Genomic DNA, 21230 nt, shown 5'->3' on the forward strand with positions numbered 1-21230 from the left:
ATTTCTGTTCTAAAGGAACTTACAGTGTAATAAGTGGGAGTAGGGTGGGAGGGAGGGCGGATAATAGCTGTGCTTTGTGGTGACTTGTGGTAGAGTCTGGTAGAAAACACACCAGAAGCCTTGATATCGACTGAGTTTCAGGGGGCTTCGATTCTACCACCCCCCTTACTTTCTCTGAGCCTCAGTTTCCCTATAGGAAAAAGATTTCACTAAGATTTCTTCCAGCTGTAATGTTATTTCCCTTTCCCTTTTCTTTTCCCTCAGTCCATCAAGTCTCCCTCCCACCCCTCCTCGGAGAGTATTGGATAGGATTGCTGTCCAGGGTACTGTCTCCCCGCCTGCCAGTTCTTTCCCAACCCTAGCAAAAAGAAGCTGCAGTCAAGTTACATTCAAGTTCTATTTTTATGATTATCAGAAGAAACTCCAACCACCTCTGATACAATCGTTTTCTCTCTCAGGGAGCCATCCTCCCAGTCTCGGCTACCGAGGACCCTGTTCCAGGGTGTGAACAGGACGCAGCATTCCACGCATGATCCGAAATATTCATGCACGGAGCGTAGCCTAGGTTGGAGTTAGGGATCCTGTGGCGTTAGGGAGTGCGTGGGGAGAGGAGGGTTGGCTATAGCCAAACAGAGGGGTGGAGAAGTGGGGCCAATGAGCTTATACCCCCGGCTCCTTGGTGCAACTTAAATTGATGGGGGAAGGTGTCAGGGAGGAGAAGAAGCGGCGAGCCCCCGTGCAAAAGAAACCAGGATTGGAAAGGATATACGCGCATAAATCTCTTCTGTGCCCTTCCTTCCTCACCAGTCGTGGGGATGAAGGATAATTTTCCTTTCCTCTTCCAGCTGGATAGAGCGGTAGGAGAAGGGGGGAGGGGGGAGGGAAGTGAGAGGGTCGCGGCCAGGGCGTAAAGAGACTGAGTGGGGTGGAGGCCAACTGTGCAGCTTAGAGGGAGGGATCTGTTAGTTCCCCAGAGTCCACCCCACTTCATTATTCATCCCCTAGCCAAACACACTCAGGATTCCAAGCCACTCCCTGTCTCAGAGGTTGTGATGCTTCTCTAATTCGGCTTTCTCCCCACTCCGCCCCTAGAGGCAGCCTCCATGATGGAGTTCAGGCCCAAAGCAGTCTGTCCCTCCCAAGGAGAGGGAGAGGTTTAATGCAGATTTGAGGATGAGACAAGAGAGAAGTGCTCCATTCTCCCAATACAGATATAGAGAAGAGATTTGTGGGGGGACACACAAGAAGAGTGAACCTAGCCTGGGACTATGTTTGGGAGGGGGGCAAAATGCCCTGAAAGGAGACCTTGCCACAGTTCTCTCCACTCCACTTGGATCCTGTTCCTTGTGTGCCTAAGAATGAGAGATAACACTTGGGTGGGAGGGGAAGAAACTTGGGATCCCCAGGGGATGAGAGTGAAAGAATGACCAATCCAACTGCATCTTTTGGAACACAGGAATTAATGTGACCCATGGGCCCATGTCGCTCATGGTAAAACAGAAAATAATGGCCTCAGAGAGTCCCTAGAGGACCCAATAAGATGCAAATGAAGGCATATGGACCTTGGCACAGAAGAAGTCTCTGTGTATGCCTATCATATATAACTTTTCAGTATGACTTTAAAGACCCCCTTCATCTCCCCTCACTCCATTGCCTGCTGTAAACTTTCCACCGAACTCTAGCAAAGCAGCTTGCTGTCTCAGCTCTAATACTCTTAACTAAAATGTCACCTCTGAGTCCCATCTTTTACTCTCTGGCTTGTTCCATCTCTGTGCATTTGTTCTTGGTGTTTCCTGATTTGAAATGCTTGCCTCTTCTTTTTCATCAGCCCATGGCCCCTTTGTTTGGCCTAAATTAACTCGAATCCTACTTCCTCCTGAAAGCATTACCTGACTAATCTCACCCTATACTCATCTTGTGATATTTTCTTAGCACTTGAGTATATCCTTAGCATTTATGTTACTATGTGCAGATTTTTCTATTTTCTTCTTGTCGCATGGACATTAATAGCAGGAAATGTCCCTTTTTTCTCCACCTTATTACAACGCACATTTCTGAGTGAATTTCAGATCCATAGAGTAACTAGTGTGTACTGCCTGACCAATGTCTTCTCCTCACCCCCTACTACTCTCATCCTCTCCTCACTACTTACCTTTTTTCCTTTTTTCCCCCCACAGCCTTGCTCTAATTCCTGTACCTATTTCTCCATCCCTTGATTCCCTTTGAGAAGAATCTCTCCTTCCCCTATTTTTTTCCTCCTCCCAATTACTTAAACTGGATTACCTTTGTTCTGCTGAAGTTAGATATTCCCACCTCATTTCCACTCATCAGAATGCTTTCTTTCCAGGCTCAGCTCATATGCTCCTTCCCCCCCCCCCCCCGTTTTTGGTAAATAAAACCATTCTTGCTTTGCCTGCTTTTTATCTTACTTGTTCCATCTTACCCCTGTCTCCCTCCCCACACCCCACTTCCACCATAGAATATAAGATCCTTGAGGTCAGGCACTGTTTTGTTTCCTTGTATCTACAGCACCTGGAATACAGTATGTGCTTAATAAATATTTGTTGGTCAAATGTGTCTGTGCATATATTTTTATATGCACATATACATTCTTCAGTAAAATAATCCTCTGTTGCCTCATCATGACGTTCAGAAGACCCATATTAAAAAGGTTATGCTAGCAGAATACAAGCCTTGGCTGGGGTGCTAACATATTGTACAACTTCAGGCTGGCAATGGCCTATATACATCTGTCATCTGAAAACCAGTCTAGTTAAACTTGGAAGGCCTCATCACCAGAAGTTGAGCATCAGGTGAAATTTTTTTCAGTTGCAGCATCTCTTGAAGACTGACTACTAAGGTATGAAAGAAGTTGTGATTTATATCAGTTGTGAAGTTGCACTGATAAAATTATAGGTTCTAATATATATGTATATAAATGTATTCTAGTAAATATAATAATATTATGTGTGTGCTCATCCTAGCTCCATAATCAGACTAGGAGCTTCCTAAGATAGTGGGGACTATGCAATCTTCTTCCCCTAATACACAAGACAGGGCTCTGCCCAAAGGAGATGTTTGGTACATGGTAGGGTGAAGAGTTGGGGCACAGACTCATCTTTCATTCCAGAAGCTCAGGGAAAGTCCTGCCTGCTTTCCTCCAGCCATTTAGGCAGCAGCATTTCCTGTGTCTAACATGGCATGAGTGACCTTGTCTTCCCTACATCATCCTCTCTTAGGGCTAGAGAATGGAACTGGTGTTAAGGGGCAGGAACATGGCTTATCATTGGATGTTAGAGGTCTATACAGTTCTCTTCCCTCCCAAACTCTTTTCAAAGATCATGAATTCAAGTAGGTGACAACATACCCAACCACATGAATCTAGTATGTGAACACCTGCCCACTCTCCTGGGGCATAGGCTGCTACTTACAGATGTGTACACAAACATAAAAACAGGCACATTTATCTCCTCCTCCAGACTTGGCAACATTTTTCTCCAAAGAGAGAAAAGTCAAAGGTTAGGCCCTGCTTTCCCCTCCCCCCAATTCTACACACACACACACACACACACACACACACACACACACACACACACATACACGCCCTCTATGAGACCAGCGTCTCTGTAAAATGGATTGGAAAGGGGAGGGGAGGGGAGCTAAAATAACAGAATTTGAGCATCTAAAACCTCTACTGATATTGAAGTTCTCAATTCCTTCCCATCCTGCCTAGCACCATCCTTCACTCTCACCCCTTCTCCTAGTTCTGTTCTTTATGAATAAAAGTCCAGTTTTGGAGTCTAGCTGAGGTGGGCTATCTTTCTAAGGGAATGGGGTAGAGAGCAGGGAGGAGAAAAGACAGGAACTTTGTATGTATCTTCTCAATTTGAAGGAAACTGGAGGTTTCTCCCCAAATCCCACTTGGGAATGACCTGAGTAGGATAAGGGTATTTAAAGTGACTAAACTGTAGCTTTGGTTAACAAAGAAGTTCAGGACTGGGGATGATGAGTGGGCATGTGACCTTTCCCAGGCCAGGGACTCAGTTTCTCTTTTTGTTAGGAGTCGTTGGTGACCGGCAGAGATTGGAGAAGGCAATGGATAAAGTGTAGCCTGGGAGTAGGAAAGAAGAATGATGGGCAGAGAGTGGCCTGGGCCACTGTATTTTCCCTGCGCATTACTCCAAACCAAGGACCCCCTGCACTTCCACATACACACTTCCCTCCGAAGAGAGGAAAAGCCCCAAGAGTAGCTCCTACACCATCGGTGTACCTAGAAAGGAGAGGAGGGTGGAAAGAGGGTCAACAGATGAGAAAACTAAGCAGAGGAGGTGGAGAAAGGAGACAAAATCAAGAGAAGAAAGGTCCAGGAAGGGCCCTGTCGGGATGGGAGAGTGGGGGCGGGGCCATACCTAGTGGGAAAGGTTAGGGGCGAGGCCACGGCCAGGAGCGGGGAAATTGGGGAAAGGGGAGGTAGCCAGAGAGGGGCCAAAGGCAAGAAGGTCTAATTGAGGGCGGGGTCAAAACCAGGGATTGATCGGGCTGAGGGACAGAATCTAGGCTAGAAGAGGCGTTTGGGTGCGAGGTCCAATCTAGAAAGGCTGTTGGGAATCCAAGGCGGTTGGAGTCACACGTTCAAAACCTAATGCTCCTAGGATTGTGTGTATGTGTATGTGTGTGTGTGTGTGTGTGTGTGTGTGTGTAAGAGAAGAGGGGGGGGTGTCACATGATGTCATCGAGCAGGTTGGCACTGGCCACCCAATCTAGGGCTCGGGGCTCGGAGGCGGCCATGATCATGCACATGAAAGGGCGGCCAGTGCGGCGGTCCGTGGGGTAGATGGTGGTGGGAGTGAAGCGCCGGTTGGCCTCCACGTACTCGCAGAGCTGCTCATAGATGCGCGGATACTCGTGGCGAAGGAAGACGCCGCGCAGACGCAGCTCGCGCTGGATGTGGATGAAGGCCACCTCGCGCGCGCGCCGGCCGGCCTCGCCTTCCTGGCCCAGGCCCGCTGTGCCGGGCGGTGGCGTCAGGATCAGCGTTTCCATTTCGGGCTCGCGCCGGGGCGCGCGCCGTCGTCGCTCGGGGCTCCCGGGCGTCGCCAGGGCCACCTTAGCGAACTTGCGCACAGTGGGCACCGGGCTCTTGGGCGATGGCCGAGCCGGCACGTCGGGTCCCACGGCTACCGTCACATTGAGCAAGAAGCACTCTGCCGGCTCGTACTGGCGCCCGGCTGCCTGTAACTCCTGTCCATAGCCGCCCAGCGGGTCTGCGTAGCCGCCCAGCTCGCGCAGGGACAAATAAGTGGGCGACATCAATAGGCTTTCTAGGCCAAACTGCAGGAAGTTCTCCGCCGAACCCGGGCTGGGAAAGCCCAGGAAGAGCACCCCGCGGCCGCGGGACAGGAAGCCCACGCGCGCTATGCGCGAGAAGGCGCGGTGCACTGGCGGGCTCTCGCGGCAGAACTGCAGCACGTGGCGGCACACGCTGCCCACCCGGCCGTAGACGCAGCTGGCCTTGTGCACGTCCCAGTCCTCCCGGCGGCAGTGGCGCGAGCAGTAGTAGGTGTAGCAGCTGTGGCACGACTTGAAGTAGAGGCAGGCGTTGAACATCGTTTCGGTGCGGCGGCACTTGGCGTTGGAGCACGTCATGAGGTCATCCTCGTCCGCACTCAGCTCCGGGGAGCCGCCGGCCGTCTCGTCCCGGCGTGGGACATCCGGGCTGGTAGGCGACCCGGGCTCTGGCTCGGCCTCCGGTTCGGGTCCCAGCTCTGGCTCAGGTGGCCCCCGGGTCTGCCCGTCGCTCAGGAGTTGGCGCAGCTGGCGGCCCAGACTGTCACTGTCCGGGGGCGTGGAACCTGTGGGGGGCTTGGAGTCAATGACCAGGTCGGTGATGAGTTCGTCCAGCTGCTCCAGGCTGCGCTGCCGAGCTGAGGCGGGGCCGTCACGAGCCGGGGGGCGAGGGGCCGGTGGAGGAGGGCGGCCGCCGAGGTGTTCCCAGCCCCCGACCCGACGCTCCGCAGCCCGCAGATCGTTGTCGGTGATGGTGATCTCCGGGGTGACGTACCAGGCGCGGCTCGGTCCTTCCCCAGCCCGGCCCTTTTCCTGCAGGGATGTCTCCGACAGCGACAAGGCTGCGTAGCGCTTGGGAGAGCTGGACAAATTGACCACAACCGGAGGCCGTCGGCCGTCGGGGGAGAGGCCCCGGGACTCCCGAGGCTCCCGGCCCAGCAGGTTTTCATAACTGCGGCCCCTGCACAGAGGGTCCTCCCGGCGTGGCCCAGGCGCTAGGATATTGTCCCACGAGCGAGAATAGTGGCGGCTGTCTGTGGCCAGCCGAGGTGGGCTGGTGCCAGTGCCTCCGTGCCAAGAGGACATTAGTGCCCCAGGGCCGGGAGGCGGTAGGGGGGCGACTTGTAGGGTGCGGTAGGGGAGGGGTTGCCAGTCTCCCCAGGACTGATTTCCTCCACGAGGGTACGGATAAGTCCTGGACAGGGCATTTCGCTCGCGGTACTTGCTGTAGTCCTCAGTGTAGAAAAGGCGGGAAGAGAAGGCTCGAGAATCCTCTATGTAGCGGGGGTCATCTCCAAAGCGGGGACCGTAGCAGCGTGGGGCTTCCCCGTAGTAAGAACGAGTTGGGGGCTCCTGGATAGGGTAGGTGCGGGCTTCCTCCATGTAATAGCCCCGTGGCGGGCTGGGCCCTTGAGGTTCCTCAGAGTAGTAGGGCTGGAGGCCGTGCCCAGGATAGGGGCGGGCGCCGTAGCTATCGAAGGCTTGGGCTGGGAGAGTTGGGTAGCCGCTGGGCTCCTCTGTGTAGAAGAACTTAGTGGGGCCGGGCGGGGCCGCAAAAGGAGGGCAGCCCCGTTCAGAATAGTCGCGGGAGGGCGGCCCGGGAAAGGGACCGTCACAGTACAACGCTCGTGGCTCCCCGCTGTAGGAGTCACTAGGCGTGGGCGTGCGTGACAGCACCACGTGGCGAGGCCCAGGCACCGTGAGCCCCCGGGGAGGCAAGGGGACCCGCGCCCAGGCCTGGCTCTCCGCTGGGGGGACAGAGCGGGATCCGCGGGCAGCGTGTTGCAGCACCGCCTCATCAGGCTTAATATCTACGCGGCAGCGTACGTGAGGAGCCGGGGCTGGGGCACGAGCTGGCTCCTCTTGGGGCGGAACGCAGCGGCTGGCGGGACAGAGGGGTGAAATGCGGTTAGCACTGCTGCGCTGCGGCTGCAGCTTGATGGGGTGAAGCTCGTTGGCCAGCGCACGCATGGCCGGGTAGGTGGGCTCTCTCCTTGGAGAGGGCGGCTCGCGGGGCGGAGCCCTCTGCACTTCACGGCCCCTCCGAGTGACTGGGGGTGAGGCGGGCGCGGCCGCGGGCACCAGATTGGTCTTGGCCCTGGGGGCACTTTTGGAGCGGGCTCGGCGCTTGGGCTCCCCATCCTTTCCGCGGTGGCGGGGCCGAGCAGGCTCAGGGCCGGGTGGTACGCACCGCTGCGCCACGGGAGGCAGCTCTTGCGGCTGCCGTTCGGGACCGCGGGGTTCCATGGCCGGCCCGTCCAGCGCCTCTAGGAAATCAAAGCTGCGGCAGTGGCGCTTGTTGAAAGGCGCAGGAGCCGCGGGCCGGGACATTGGGCTTTCACATGGCGGGCCACTAGCTGCGGGGCCCGGGGCGGCCACCTTGATGTCCTGGTATACGGTCGACACCAGAAGATCCGGTGGGTCCGTTCGGGTCATCTTAAAAGAGGCGCCCACGCCACTGGCTCCGTCTCAGACGGCCTCGGGGGAGTCTGGCCCTGTGGGGGGGGGGGAAGAGAAGCGAAGTTAAAGGTGGGGACCTGATTCTCCTAAACTCAGAATCTGTAAAGGATTGAATTGGGAATATCACAGCTTCTGTAACCCAGCGTTACCTGGGACAGTAGTGCTGTAGTGGCTCTGGAGGTCTGATGCTGGTGGACTGCTCGAAAGAAGCTCCATTCCTGCTGGTTAGCAGCGCCTAGAAAAAGGACCCAAGAATCAGCTGGAGGCTTGAGCCTCTACTCCAACTCCTTCCCTCTCATGTGGGGCAGCTTAGTTTGGCAGCAACTATCCCTCCCACCGTGGAAATAGCCGGAAGTCTAAGAGCAAATTTCTGGCCTAGTGGTTTGTCCACCTCTTGGCTACTGACAACCGTTTCTCCATCTGGGACTTGGGATAAATCCCTGTCACAGGATCTGGCATGGCTCCCTCCCAGAGCTGAAAAAGACCAGTTCCTGTCATTGGAGAGTGCAGGGGAAAGCTAAGTGGATTTGAGGTCAGGAAACCTAGGTTTGACTCAGTTTTCACCATTCACTACCTGACAAGTATCTGTGAGCAAGTCACCTCTTTAGTTACCCCATCTGTAAAATGGGGATAATTCTTGTCCCACCTTCCTCACAGTTGTGAAGAAAGCTCTGTAAGAGCTGAGCTATTCAGCAGGGAGTTCCCACTCAAGAATCTGCAGCTGGTGTTGCCATGGTTACTGGGCTCTGGTTATGGGATGGAGAGTATTCATTAATGGTCCTTATATGGCTAAGGCCTTGTGATAAATGATTTTTGGTTATATATAAAATATAAAATCATAAGGCTGACTCTTAAGAAATCACAGGAACCAGTTCTCTTGTCCCTGCATCATAGGCACCTGTTAAACATAATTTTAGAGCTGGAAAGAGCCTCAGATGTCTTCTGTGATTCTTAGGAATCTCCTCTCCAATATCCTCAGGATATTGCTTTAAGATCTCCTTTAATAAGTTCCCCCATTCCACTTTTTTACAGCTCTAATTGTTAATAATTCCCTCCCCATTTGTAGAGTTGAAATCTTCCTCTCTGCAACTTCCACCCACTGCCAACAGCATGGCTTTGTGTGACCAAGTAGTATAAAGCTAATCCCGTTTCAGAGAGCATGCATGGTGAATGACTGGGCACAGTGGCACAGTGAAAAAGAGGAGTTGCTTTAGGGCCTGACAACATAGGTTCAAATCCTTCCTCTGAGGCTTACTCTTTTGTTTGACTTTGGCCAAGTAGGTCACTTTAGCATTCCTAAGTCTATGTCTCCTCAACTGTAAAATGATGACATTGGGCCACATGGCCTAGGATGCCTTCCAGCTGTAGAGCTGTGACTTTATGATGGAAGGGAGAAGGGCACATGGATTGCAGGACAGGCTTCTAGACCTCCTTGGACCCTTTCCCTGGCTCATTTAAGCTGTAAAACAGGGAGAGTGTAGCATGGTCACAAATATACACTCCACCCTTTCACTCTCTACATCGACATATGGCTAAGCAATCAGGAAGACCACAGTTCAAGTCCCACTGACACATATTAGGAGTTGTAACCCTGGGCAAATCACTTAACACATGGTGCTGTGGAAGGAGTGCTGTACTTGGAATTATAGGATGCAAATTAGGATCCAACTCTGCTTATTATCTGTGCAACCTTGGGCAAGTCACTTAACCTCTCTGGCCCTCAGTTTCCTCATTTATAAAAATGATGCGGTTGGGTTAGATGACCTCTAAGATCCTTCTAGCTCTAGCTCTTTGTATTATCATATAGTCACATATGCATAAGGCCACCCATATAATTTCAAATGAGAGTACACAGATCGAAAGAGATGTGCAACATGAAAATACAGCCCACTTACTCCCCCCCAACAAGGCTGAAATACATCAAGACATGCTATTCAAGAGGACTGTGCTATAGCAACTCATGATTCCTGCCCCCAAACATAAATGAGCTCAAAATGGACCATATCACAATGAGGGCTGGGGAAACATGTACAATCCTTAAACTTGAATGTTCCTCACCTTAAATAACACAGATGGCCCCAAATAGTCTCAGCAGCCAGACAAAACTTTCAACTAAAAAGCTCCTTGAAGGTTGTTACTATACCTTTATCATCTCTGTTTCCTGATGGTCTATTTCAGTGAGCTTAACATGCATGTTAGTTTAACTGAAGCCATGTTAATTTGGCCAGAAAAAATACTCCTTCCCTAACCCCCCCTTTTTTTTAACAAATCCAATTTTCCTTTAATTATCCGCATGATTGAGATGGTATAGGTGGTCCTATACAGGTAGAGAAATGCCAGGGAAATATTCACATTCCATTCTACTCCTGACATACTTGCAACAATCCCCACTTCACACTTTCCACTTGAGCTAAACAAAAGTGGTCTCCAGGGCCTGAGGAATATTTAGGGATCAAAACTAGATCAGTTTCTGAGTGGCCTACGTAACACCCTGGGAGAAACTGTAATGTCATGGAAAGTAATTGAGCCCTGAGCTTAAGAGTCAAAAGGAAAAAAACAAAACAAAACAAAACTCTAAGCATTGAGCACTTAACTATGTGCCAGGCACCGTACTCAGTGCTGGGAATGCAAAGACAAGCAGAAAGACAGAGCATGAGGCAACATTTATTAACTGTGTGACTGTGGGTCAGTCACTTACTATCTCTGAAGCCCTTTGTCTGCAAAATCTGCAAATTGAGGATGATATTTGCCTTACCTCACAGGACTGTTAAGAGGGAAGTACTTTGTATTAAATTGAACAAACCTTCAGTCCCTGTTACAATGTGTATAATGGTGGATAGAAGGCCAGTTTTGGGCCAAAGATCTAGGCCCAAGTCCCCCTTGACACATTGTGTGACCCTGGGAAAGTCACTACACCACCATTAACTCAGCTACCTTACAGGCAATTCTAAAAGCTGTCCCCAGACTTCCCAATGTGTATTGGTAGTAGGAGCTTTCTTCACTGGGAGGTCCTACACTGATGTAATAATCCCAGTGAACATGAGGACAGAACCTTCTACCACACTTAAAGTGCTGTGGAAATGTAAAATTATGAGTAGAGCCATGTTTTTTTATACTGATGATCTCCCAGAGATGGGAATAATGGCATATCTTATCAGAAGAATTAAACTTGCTGGGGACCCAAGGAGCTAGGTGAGCAAGCTGTATCACTTGACAGTGATGACATGCATCAGCAAGGACATGGATGATGGGCAAAGGGGTGAGCAAATCATACCATGAGAGTCAGGGAGAAGAGAATGGTCATGTGCTGTATGAATTGCCACAAAACATTCAAAGGACTAGAGAAAGTTCTAGGGATAGCGAATATCCTGAATTAATGAAAGGACGTGGACAAGAAATTCATAGAATAAGAAAGTATCTGGAGCAGGTGCAGTTTGCACTGATGGAGGTAGCATGCAGGCTGATAAGATCACAGACTGATGAGATCATGGATCCATTTTAGGATGAATAGGCAATTCTGTGTGCCCACAACTGGGCTGCCATCACTAACTCAGAGAAGCGGATACTCAAGGGCTGTGGTACACACAGGAGAAAGTGTTCAGACACAACTGTCTGAAGCAGCTAGGTGGTGAAGTAGAGTGCTAAGCCTGGAGTCAGGAAGACCTGAATTCAAATCCTAGCTGTGTGACCTTGGGCAAGTCACTTAATCCTTCTCTGCCTCAGTTTCTGCATCTGCAAAATGGGAATAATAGTTGCAAAATGAGCTAACAGAGCTATAGCACTTACTATATGCCAGATATGGTGGTAAGCATTTTACAGATACCTCATTTGGTCCTTAAAACAACTCTGGAGGTAGGTGCTATTATTATCCCCATTTTACTGTTGAGAAAACTGAAGCAGACAGAGGTTAAGTGATTTACACAGGGTCACACAGCTAGTAAGTGAGGCAAAATTTGAACTCAGGTCTTCCTGAATCCAGGCCCAGTACTATATCCACTGCACCATCTAGCTGTCACCTAAGTAATATTGGTAAAGTGCTTTGCAAACCTTAAAGTTCTATATAAAAGCTAGCTAAAAAAAAATCTGCAGCATGTATACATACATATGCTTATATATACATACTTAAATGTAAACAGTGATTCCCTCTTAAGTACCCTCCCTCCCAATTCATCAACCTCCTTATCCCTCATGATTTGCACTTTTACTCCACCTCAACCCATATAAAGGGAAGGTCATAGCCTTGATCTCATAACTTGAAGCTGTTCCACCTCTGTAATCCAGAACTCATGTTTTCTGACCGCAATTATGTTTCCGTTTCTTTCCACGTCCCACTACTTCCAATCCTATTCTTTATTCTTACCATGACCTCCTGGCTCTCTACGTCTTCCAGGCCATCGCATTTGCTATGGCTTCACTTTCCTCCATTTATATTACTGATCCTGTAGTTAACTAGTTCAACCATATGACCTTCTGCTCTCCAGGTCTTTGTTCCTTATCCTATGTCTGATTATATTCTTTCAGCCCTGGTTTGTCCCATCTTCCACCTTCTCCCATCCTGCTGAAATGCTGCTGCTGCTGGAAGCTGCACAGCCTTGCTGATGGGCCTTCTACAAATTCATGTTGATATCTCAATCCAGACCCTTTCTGCTGTATGGTAATTCTGTTATTCTTCCATAATTAACCATATTCCCTACAGTGGCTGTTCCAAACTTCTCTTAAAGCCTCCTACACCACCTTCCCTTTCCCTTCCTCTAGCAAAATCTCTTTTCAAGTCTCCCATTTTATTAAATAAAATCCACCTATAATTCCTCCCCTTTTTGCTCATCTTTTACACCTCAAAACCTCTCATCACAACCCCAAGAGAGAGTACCAAGTGGTGGCACGTGTCAGTTCACTTCAACTACTACTTCCACTCAGACCCCCACAGAGACAGTCCAGAATCCTAAGCCCAAGAGCCCGGGGAATAGCTACGCCCTCTGCATCACCAACCCTGCTCAGAGCCTGGCCTCTAACGCCATGATGAATGGGGATCAGCCCCTGTGGAGAATAAACCCTCTACTGCAAATTATTAGTACATTACCACCAACCACGACCAACTGCCATGGATGGGCTGGCAAGCTCAAGAGCCCCAGAAAAAGCAGCACCTCCCAGATCATTGGCCCTGTTTCCAGTCCAGCCTCCAAAGCCATCATCCAGAGGAGCAACCCCTGTGGAGAAGGGGTCAGCCATCTCCACCAGCTGTTGAACAGTTGCCACCAACAGGGCAGGCAAGGAAGCCTAGGCAAGTCAAACCACAGCCACTCCCTCACCTACCTCTTCCCCTTAGTCTTTGAAAGGAAACGTTCTGGAACTCTGTGTTAAAGAGTTTTGGGAATAGCAGTCTCCCCTCCACCCTAGCCCCCTATCTCCTCTTGCACCCCAGTGCCTGCAGCCATCATCCAGGAGGCACGTGGTGGAGTTTCAGTCTGCTGACTGTTTCTGCAGGTGCCTTCTCAGCAGCCACAGCCACTGAAGACCTGGAAGAGAAAGTTCTTGCTGCCAAAGTCCTCGGCGTTGTTACACGGTTCAGCGTCAGAAAAGGATATATTGTGTCCGGGGACATGCTAAAGAAGACACAATACCCTTTGCTTTGAAGCTGAACCAAGGACCACGAGGCATTTTCATCTGAGCTGCAGCTGAAACTTTTATGTGTTGTCTCTCCCTATTAGAAAGTGAACTCTTTGAGGGCAGGAACACTCTTCTATATTTGTATCCCCAACACATAGCTCAGTGCTTTGTTCATGGTATGCACTTAGTAAATGCTTTTTCATTCATTCATTCATTAGCCATTCACTCTTCTTTTGCTATAGTATCTATCCAAGCTGTTGGCCCATCTTTCCAAGGCTAGTTAGATCAGTGCTTGATCTAATCCCCTTTCATCACCTCTGGGAGCTTGTCCCTTAAACAGTGCTTTTTAAACTAAAAACTTTAAGAAGCCCTGTCTTAGAACACCCCTTTTTTATCTTCAATCTTTCCTTATCAAGACTGTTTACAAACTGGGTCAGGTCTTCCTCATCTTTAAAATGCCTTCATTCAACTCCATTTTCCCTCAAGCTATAGGCCTGTGTCTTTATTCCCCTTGATATCAAACTCTTAGAAAAAGTTTTTTTTCTCACTTCCTTACCCTCTTGCAATGTGACTTCTGACTCCACAACTCAACTGAAACTCTTCTCTCCAAATTAACCAATGACTTCTTTAATTGCTAGATCCAATGGCCTTTTCTCATTTATTGTTTGTGACCTCTCCTGCAACTTTTGAAATGGTTCACCATCTCTTCTCCTGGAAGGGATTTTAGAGGTCTTCTAGTCTAACCTCATTTCATAGACAAGGTGATAGAGCCCAGAGAGGTTTGTGACTTGCCCACATCATACAGAAAAGAAGTGTCAGAGGCAGGATTTGAACTCAGGCTCTCTGACTCCAAAGCTGGTGCTCTTTCCATTCTGCCATGCTGCTCTTCTTGTCTTTTCCCTTAACGTGTGTGACACTGCCAATTTCTGGTTCTCCTCCTACCCTTCTGACCTATCCTTCCCAGTCTTCTTTGCTGGATTATCCATGTCCAACTCCCTAACTATGGGTGTTGCCAGTGCCCCTCACAAAGCTCTGTGGGCTCTCTTTTAATATACCCCCTTTCTTGCTGAGCTCATTTATGTGGGTAACTCCCAAATCTTAACAGCCAGGCCTAATCTCTCTCCTGAGCTTTAGTCCCAAAACAGCCACCTCTTACATCTCCATTAGGATGTTCTATGGGTTTCCCAAACTCCACTTGTCCTTAAATGAGGCTTGTCTCCCATCACTCTCCCCACCTATCCATCCTCCATAAAATTTCTCTGTATCTGTGACAGAGGCTCATAACCTTAGCTGTTTTAAGGCCCATTTCTTTTCCTTGCAAATGGGCAGACTCTATGCCCCTGGAAGAGGAGAAAAGGGCCTGGGGAGGCTTCTTCATATGTATTTATCCCCCAGGTCCCAATACCCATCCCTACCATTCCTCTACCCCTTTCCCATCACCACACATATGGCCTAGAGGGGAGCTCTTTCCTCTTTTATCCTTCAATCTCTTCACTATCATTCCTTCAACTGTTGACAAGTATTTTTGACTTTATCCTCACATTTCTTTTTTTTAAATTAAATAATTTATTTATTAATTTTTAGTTTTCAACATTCACTTCCATAAGGTGTTGAGTTTTAGATTTTCTTCCTCTCTCTCTCCTCCCCCCTCCCCAAGACGGTGTGCAATCTGATATAGGCTCTACTTATATGTTCATATTAAGCATATTTTCACATTAGTCATGATGTAAAGAAGAATTAGAACCAATGGGTGTCCTCACATTTCATGAATCTGTTACTTTTCTTTCCTCTCATGTGGCCACCACCTCAGTTGAGATTCTAATTCCCTCTTGCCTGGATTTTCAGTTTCCTGATTGATATCACTACTTCCATTTTCTTCCCCTTCCCATTCTTCATACAGATGCAAAAACTATCTTTCAGCACAGACCTGACCATGGTACTCCTCCTCAAGAACTTTGAGTGGCTCCTTATTGCTTCTAGGAGAGAAGTCAAATTCCTCACCTTAGCATTTAAAGCTCTTCACAATACAGATCCCAACTTAAATTTATTTCACATTGCCTCCCTTCACACATACTACATGCCTCCCTTCACACATACTACATTACAACAAAATGATCTGCTTGCCATTCCCTGAACTTCATGCCATTTCTCCATTTCTCTGCCTTTGCACAGACTTTTCCCCTTCTTCCCCATGCCTGAAATGCATTTCTTCCTTGCCTCTTTCCTTGTCTTCTTAGAATGCTTAGTTCTTTTAAGATGCAATTCAGGTGCCATCTTCTAAGTGAAATTTTTCCTGATCTATTTTAGTGCTTCCACCCTCCTCAAATTATCTGTGTATGTCTCCTCCCAATATAGTATAAACTACTTGAAGGGAAATATTGAAAAAAAATTCTTAGTTGCTGATCTTGTGAAGTTCCTTGAGACTAGGGACTTTGATTTTTGTCATTACATTTCAGTATCTACCAGATTTCTTACCTAGGTAGGTGCTTAATGAGTGTTTGATTGATCTGCATTGGTGGAGGTATTTTCTACACCAGGAGTTACCCAGACCCAAATAATCAGATGTTTAGACTAAGAAGGAAAAATCCCCTGTACCTAGTGCTGTACTTCACATAGAGTAGATACATAATAAATATGTACCTGAACATTTGAGTGCCCTAAAGGAAATTCCAAGAGAACTCACCTCTTTCCAGATCAGTTGTGGGGGCATCCTGATGAAGCACTTATTTCTGAAGACCCCAGCAGAAAAGAAAGGGAGCCCTTTCTTATCTGATATTGGCATATGAAGGGCTGGTCCCTCTGTGGATGAGCTAGCTCCATGGAAACTAGGGGGCATATACAATATGCACACATGCTGGTGGGAATGAGGGGTGTAGAGTAAAGATATCCAGCAGCTAAGGCTGCCTTTTCATTTCCTTCAGGAAAGACCCTCCTCCAGTAATGGCAGAGCCCCCACCCTGCAGATACATATAGAGCTCCTTCCAGCTCTTCCTCCTCCACTCCCCCACATTCTGGAGTCCCCTCTGCAGTCCCTAGGGCTCCCGCCTACTTGGTGATAAGCATCTCCGTTCAGCAGTGTCCAGGGAAGCCCAGCCTTGAGAAGGGATGGGGACAGAGTTTGTTTCTGTTCTCACCAACTGATGCTCAAACCCTTGCCCTGGGGAGCTAAAGAGATCACTCCTTTTCCTAAAGTTCTTATACCTTATCCTCTCTGCCCATATCTCACGCACAGAGCAGATAGACCAGCTGAGGGCTCCATGGTGCTGGCCACACCTGCAAGAAGTTGTGGGGGGTGGTGACATGGCATGACAGACGGCATGCAACCCCCAAGGAGGTCAGAAGAGGAGAAAATGGCAGTTTTTGGAGGGAGGTGGGGAACAGTTGTGCAAAGCAAAACTGGGTCTATTAAAGATTCCAGGGGACTCCACTTATTCAAGCAGGAGCTTTAGGCTGTTTCAAGCCCCCATCTATCTCCCTTATAAATAGGCAGACTCTTTGTACCTCCAACAAGAGGAGAAAAGGGCTTGAGGAGGCTTCCTCTTGCCCTGATCTCCCACCCAACCCCCCAGGTCTCACCTCCCTACCCCATCTCTACCCTTCCCCCATTCCTTTCCCATTACTATACTCAGGGCCAGGGAAGAGCTAGGCCTTGGGGTTGTGTTAGGACGCTTTGGACCCCCCCTCTTCAACTGGGGTGGGGGCATCTTATAGGTGCAGGAACCAGTTGCTATTCCCCTTCCCCACCTCTCGCTTTAAGGGTCAGGCATCCTTCTTCGGTGGGGATATTGGGGGAGGGTATGATCTGGGGGGAGGGGACTTTCTGGGGGGCACCCTCCTTCTCCTGCAGGAGCTGGTCCGGGAGGGGGCTGCGTAGCTGCCCTGTTCCCTCCCTCCCGCAACCCCAAGAGGAATGCTGTACAGGTCCGGGAGCTGAGTCGCCCCACATTCTAGCCCTGCAGCTCCCCCGGCTGGCCGTCCCCAGACTCCCCTAGGAGCTGTCCTGGGGACTCCCTCATCATCATCATCATCATCATCATCACCATCATCCCTCTAGTCGCGGGAGGACATTTGGGGACAGAGAGAGGCGGGCTCAGGGTTGGGGTCCCCCGCACGGATTCCTCCCTTCCCCCCACTTCCTTTCTCCTCTTGGGCACTTACCTTGGCGCCCCCCGCCTGGGCGCCCTCTGGCTGCCACGACGGCCCAGGGGGGCAGCGCGGCCCCGCACGACCGGCCCGGCCCCGGCCCCGTTGCGGTCGCCCCGGCTCCAGCAGAAGCTTCGAGGCAGCCGCGCCGGCCGGGCCCCAGCTCAGTGCTGCCCCCACGGCCGCTCCCGGGGCCGTGCTTAAAGGGCCAGTGCATCCGGGGACCGCCCAAAGCTAGGTTAGGCGGGCCACCCATCTCCGACCGTGTACAGTTAATTCTAGAGTCTGGAAGTGGGAGAATAACAGTTTAGGTGAGCTCAGCCAATTCAATACCCAACCAGGTGAAACTCTCCTTGCACTCCAAAGCCACTTAAATCTGTTTTCAAGTCAGTGTTTCTTCTTCCTGGCCATCGTGTCAGAAAGATCTTTATGGCTAACCTTCCCATATACCACGCTGCCATTCCCTCCTGAGACAATCCCTGTAAGTTGCTTGACCCTGGGCAAATACCATCCCTTTCCTAGTCTTTAGTTTCCCGTATGTAAAAAGAAGGGGTTGGACTAGGTCAGGTTTTTTTTTTCATCATGGATCCCTTTAATAAGTCTGGTGGTCTATGGAGCCTTTTTTAGAATGTTTTGAAATGCATAAAACACAGGATTACAAAGGAAACAAAAAATTAGTGAAAATAATATCACTCTCCATCCCTCCTTCCAAATTCATGGATTCCCAGAAATCTGTCCACACCCCGTGGACCCTGGAGTAGATGGTTTCCAAAGTTCTTCCAACGTTAACATTTTGTGATTCTATGACTCACTGCGATCTACATCTTTCCTTATGTTAGCTCAGTTCTTCCTCTCTCAGCCTAATGTGCCTCAAGATCTCCCCTGCTAGGGATAAGGATCATAGAAGGGATCTCAGAGGCCATCTGATTGAACCATGTCATTTTACAGATGAGGAAACTGGACCAAGGAGGTTGTGACTTGACCAAGGTCACATAGGCGTAGGATGGGATTTGAACCTAGGTCCTTGGACTCTAGAGGTGGTGTTCTTTCCAGTAAGTTCAAGAAGTTGATACTTTCTCTCCAACGAAGAGAAATCTTTAATAGATGTGTGAAGATTTTTTTTTTGGGGGGAGGTGAGAGGAAAGGAGGAAGAGCTTGGCCCTATTGAACAAGGAGTAGAGCCAAAGTATGTACTGAGTGAGTCCTAGTTGTTTTTCTGGCAAGGAAGAGGCTGCAGGGCCATAAGTGGAGGGGAAGAGGGATCTTGTTTCTCTGGCCCAAGGTGGGAGCAGATCGGATAGTGGTTTGGGGCAGGGGGAGAAGCAGTTCAGCAATCTCCTTATATTGTTCCCCCTATACAAGCTACTATTAGTGAAGGCACAGAACTGTCTGGCATTAGCCTTGACACTTTGCCTTGTTCTTTTCCTCATAAATTCTCCTACCCTCAATTTCCTGCCCAGTTCTCCAATTCTGTTGCCTGTCAGCTTTCCCTATGGTTTCATCTGATCCATGTTAGAAGGTGGTAACAACTCACCTATATAAATACCACAGCAGATGGAGCTACACTTTAGGAAGTGGAACTAAGGGCTGGGACCAGAGCCATGGCCTGCAGTCTCCTATCCCTCCAGCTGGTCCTGTTGCTTGTGCCCAACAGCCCACCCTGCATGCCCCTTTCCACAGGGTAACTGGAAATCTGGTCCACGAGGGGGTGCCCTATGATAACTGATATGTATACTGCTTTTTAAAGTTTGCAAAACACTGTATATATGTCACTTGACTTCACAAACACCCTGAGGTAGGTACTACAGAAATGATTGTTCCCATTTCACAGATGAAGAAAACTGGCTCAGAGAGATCGACTTACATATACTTTGTCAAACAGTGCCAGAGGTGAAATTCAAACCATGGTCTTTCTTTAGAACTCATCTCCCCATCCCCCCATGTCACATCATTCCACACTTTATAGAGGGGGGTGGCATCCCTCCTGTCTCTGCACAGCTACACAGATCATTATTTCCACCCATCTGGAGCCCCATCTCTTCCTTCCCTTCAGTCATCAAGGCCTTTATTGTTTTGCTCAAAACACTTTTCCCATGAAAGGTTTCTGACTGAAATCATCTCTTCAACTCTGTAGAACGGGAAGAACACAGGAGTGGAGTTCTAGTCTCCAGTCTCTAGTTACTAGTTGAATTTGGGCCCATTTCATCTTCCTTGGTCTGTTTCTTTGTCTATAAAGTGTTCACAGTAATATTTGACATTTCCATGACTCATTAGAATTTGCAAAGCATTATCTTATGTGACTTCCACAGCAAACCTGTGAAATGTTGCAGCTATTATCTCCATTTTACAAATGAAGAAACTGATTCAGAGGTTAAGTGACTTGCCCAGGTCTGCCTAGCAAGTTAGTGGCTGAAACAGGATTCAAAACCCTGGAATCCAAGTCCAGCTCACTTACCACCTCCCAGCAGTGGGGTGAAGTGGGAAGAATGTTGGTCTTAGAGGAGCTCACCCTGCCCTGGAAGACCTTGGGCAAGTAATTTAAGACTCCTAGACATCAGTATCCTCATCTGTAAGATGAGGCTGGACTAGGTATCTTTTAAGAATCCTATAATCTACCATTTGCCCCAGAGGATCTCCCTTTGGACTTCACACAGCACTTCATTTTGTGTCTCTTTTACATACTTGGCATGTAATAAATTGTGTTTGCATCTTATTCCCCTACTTGGCCACTCAGGGACTGTGTCTCATCTAAACCTTGTATTGCTCTCAGCCTCTAGCACAGTAGGTACTTAGGGTTAATTTAATGATCAAATAACACGTAAAAGGACTTGTAACTACACTGTATAAATGAGTTGAATCACCTCACTTATGTGATGTGACTATAAAGTAATGAGACCAATTTTCTGCAGATCATACACATAACAATTCTCAGCCACAATTTGTATTGTTTTAGGGACTTCCTGAGAATAGGGAAACAGCTTCTGTATCATTGTAGGCCCATTTCACAGTTCTGTTTTGCTTTTCTTCCTCAATGAAAAGGAAGAAAAAAAATCCAAATTTATAAATCACTTGGATTAATCCCTTAATACAAAATTACTGGAAATCTCTGAGTCCTAGAAGGGAAGGTCTGTCTTGTCCCTCCCCTAGCAGGGGACATTTCTCATCCTTGATAAAACTGAGGGGGGAATCACTTAATTCCCTTTTTTTTGCATCCACTGAGAATCTATAGTAGCCCGTCAGAGGATGAGGTGGACCCTCCTTATAAAAGTGGCACATGCCCAAAATAGATTAGGGGAAGGGGAAAAAAACATGTTGCTTAGCAACTATTAATTAGTCTGAAGCTTCCTAAGAGGGTCCAGTTCCCCTGCTCCTTATTCAATACCACCCTTTTCAGCAACCAGAGTTCCTTTAGGGGTGTGTGTGTGTTGAGATTCTGAGGCATGTGGCAGATCCCTCTCCCTTACTTCCATGGGGGAGGTGGGGCTATGGCTCCTACATTGGTGCCATGTTTCCATGGCAACATTGTGGGGGTGGTGGTGGATGCCAGGGGAACTAACAGGCTTGTGGAAGATGGGTGGAACAGGGGCAAACAGGGGCAGGGCACTTCCTGACCCAGTCCTACTCTGCCATCAACTAAGGTAAAGGCTCCCTGGAGGAGGGTGGTAGTAGAGGGGATCAAGGTACAGGGAATGGTGGGCACATATAGGGTCTAAGATGTGGCAGTAGGGATCGCC

General features: G+C 48.9%; 1 protein-coding gene across 1 annotated transcript; it reads right to left on the reverse strand.

Annotated features, from left to right (window-relative positions):
• Positions 1-383: 383 nt before the first annotated feature.
• On the reverse strand, positions 384-17621 carry AJM1 (apical junction component 1 homolog). Its single transcript, XM_020981838.2, has 3 exons — positions 17512-17621; positions 7896-7981; positions 384-7781 (listed from the first exon to the last, which is right to left on the reverse strand). The coding sequence occupies exon 3, from the start codon at positions 7720-7722 to the stop codon at positions 4720-4722; it is 3003 nt and encodes a 1000-aa protein (XP_020837497.1). The 5' UTR covers positions 7723-7781; positions 7896-7981; positions 17512-17621; the 3' UTR covers positions 384-4719.
• Between the last annotated feature and the right edge of the window lie 3609 nt (positions 17622-21230).

The sequence above is a fragment of the Phascolarctos cinereus genome, unplaced genomic scaffold (genome assembly GCF_003287225.1).
Source record: "Phascolarctos cinereus isolate Bilbo 61053 unplaced genomic scaffold, phaCin_HiC Scaffold_2;HRSCAF=192, whole genome shotgun sequence".
NCBI classification, from domain to species: Eukaryota; Metazoa; Chordata; class Mammalia; order Diprotodontia; family Phascolarctidae; genus Phascolarctos; species Phascolarctos cinereus.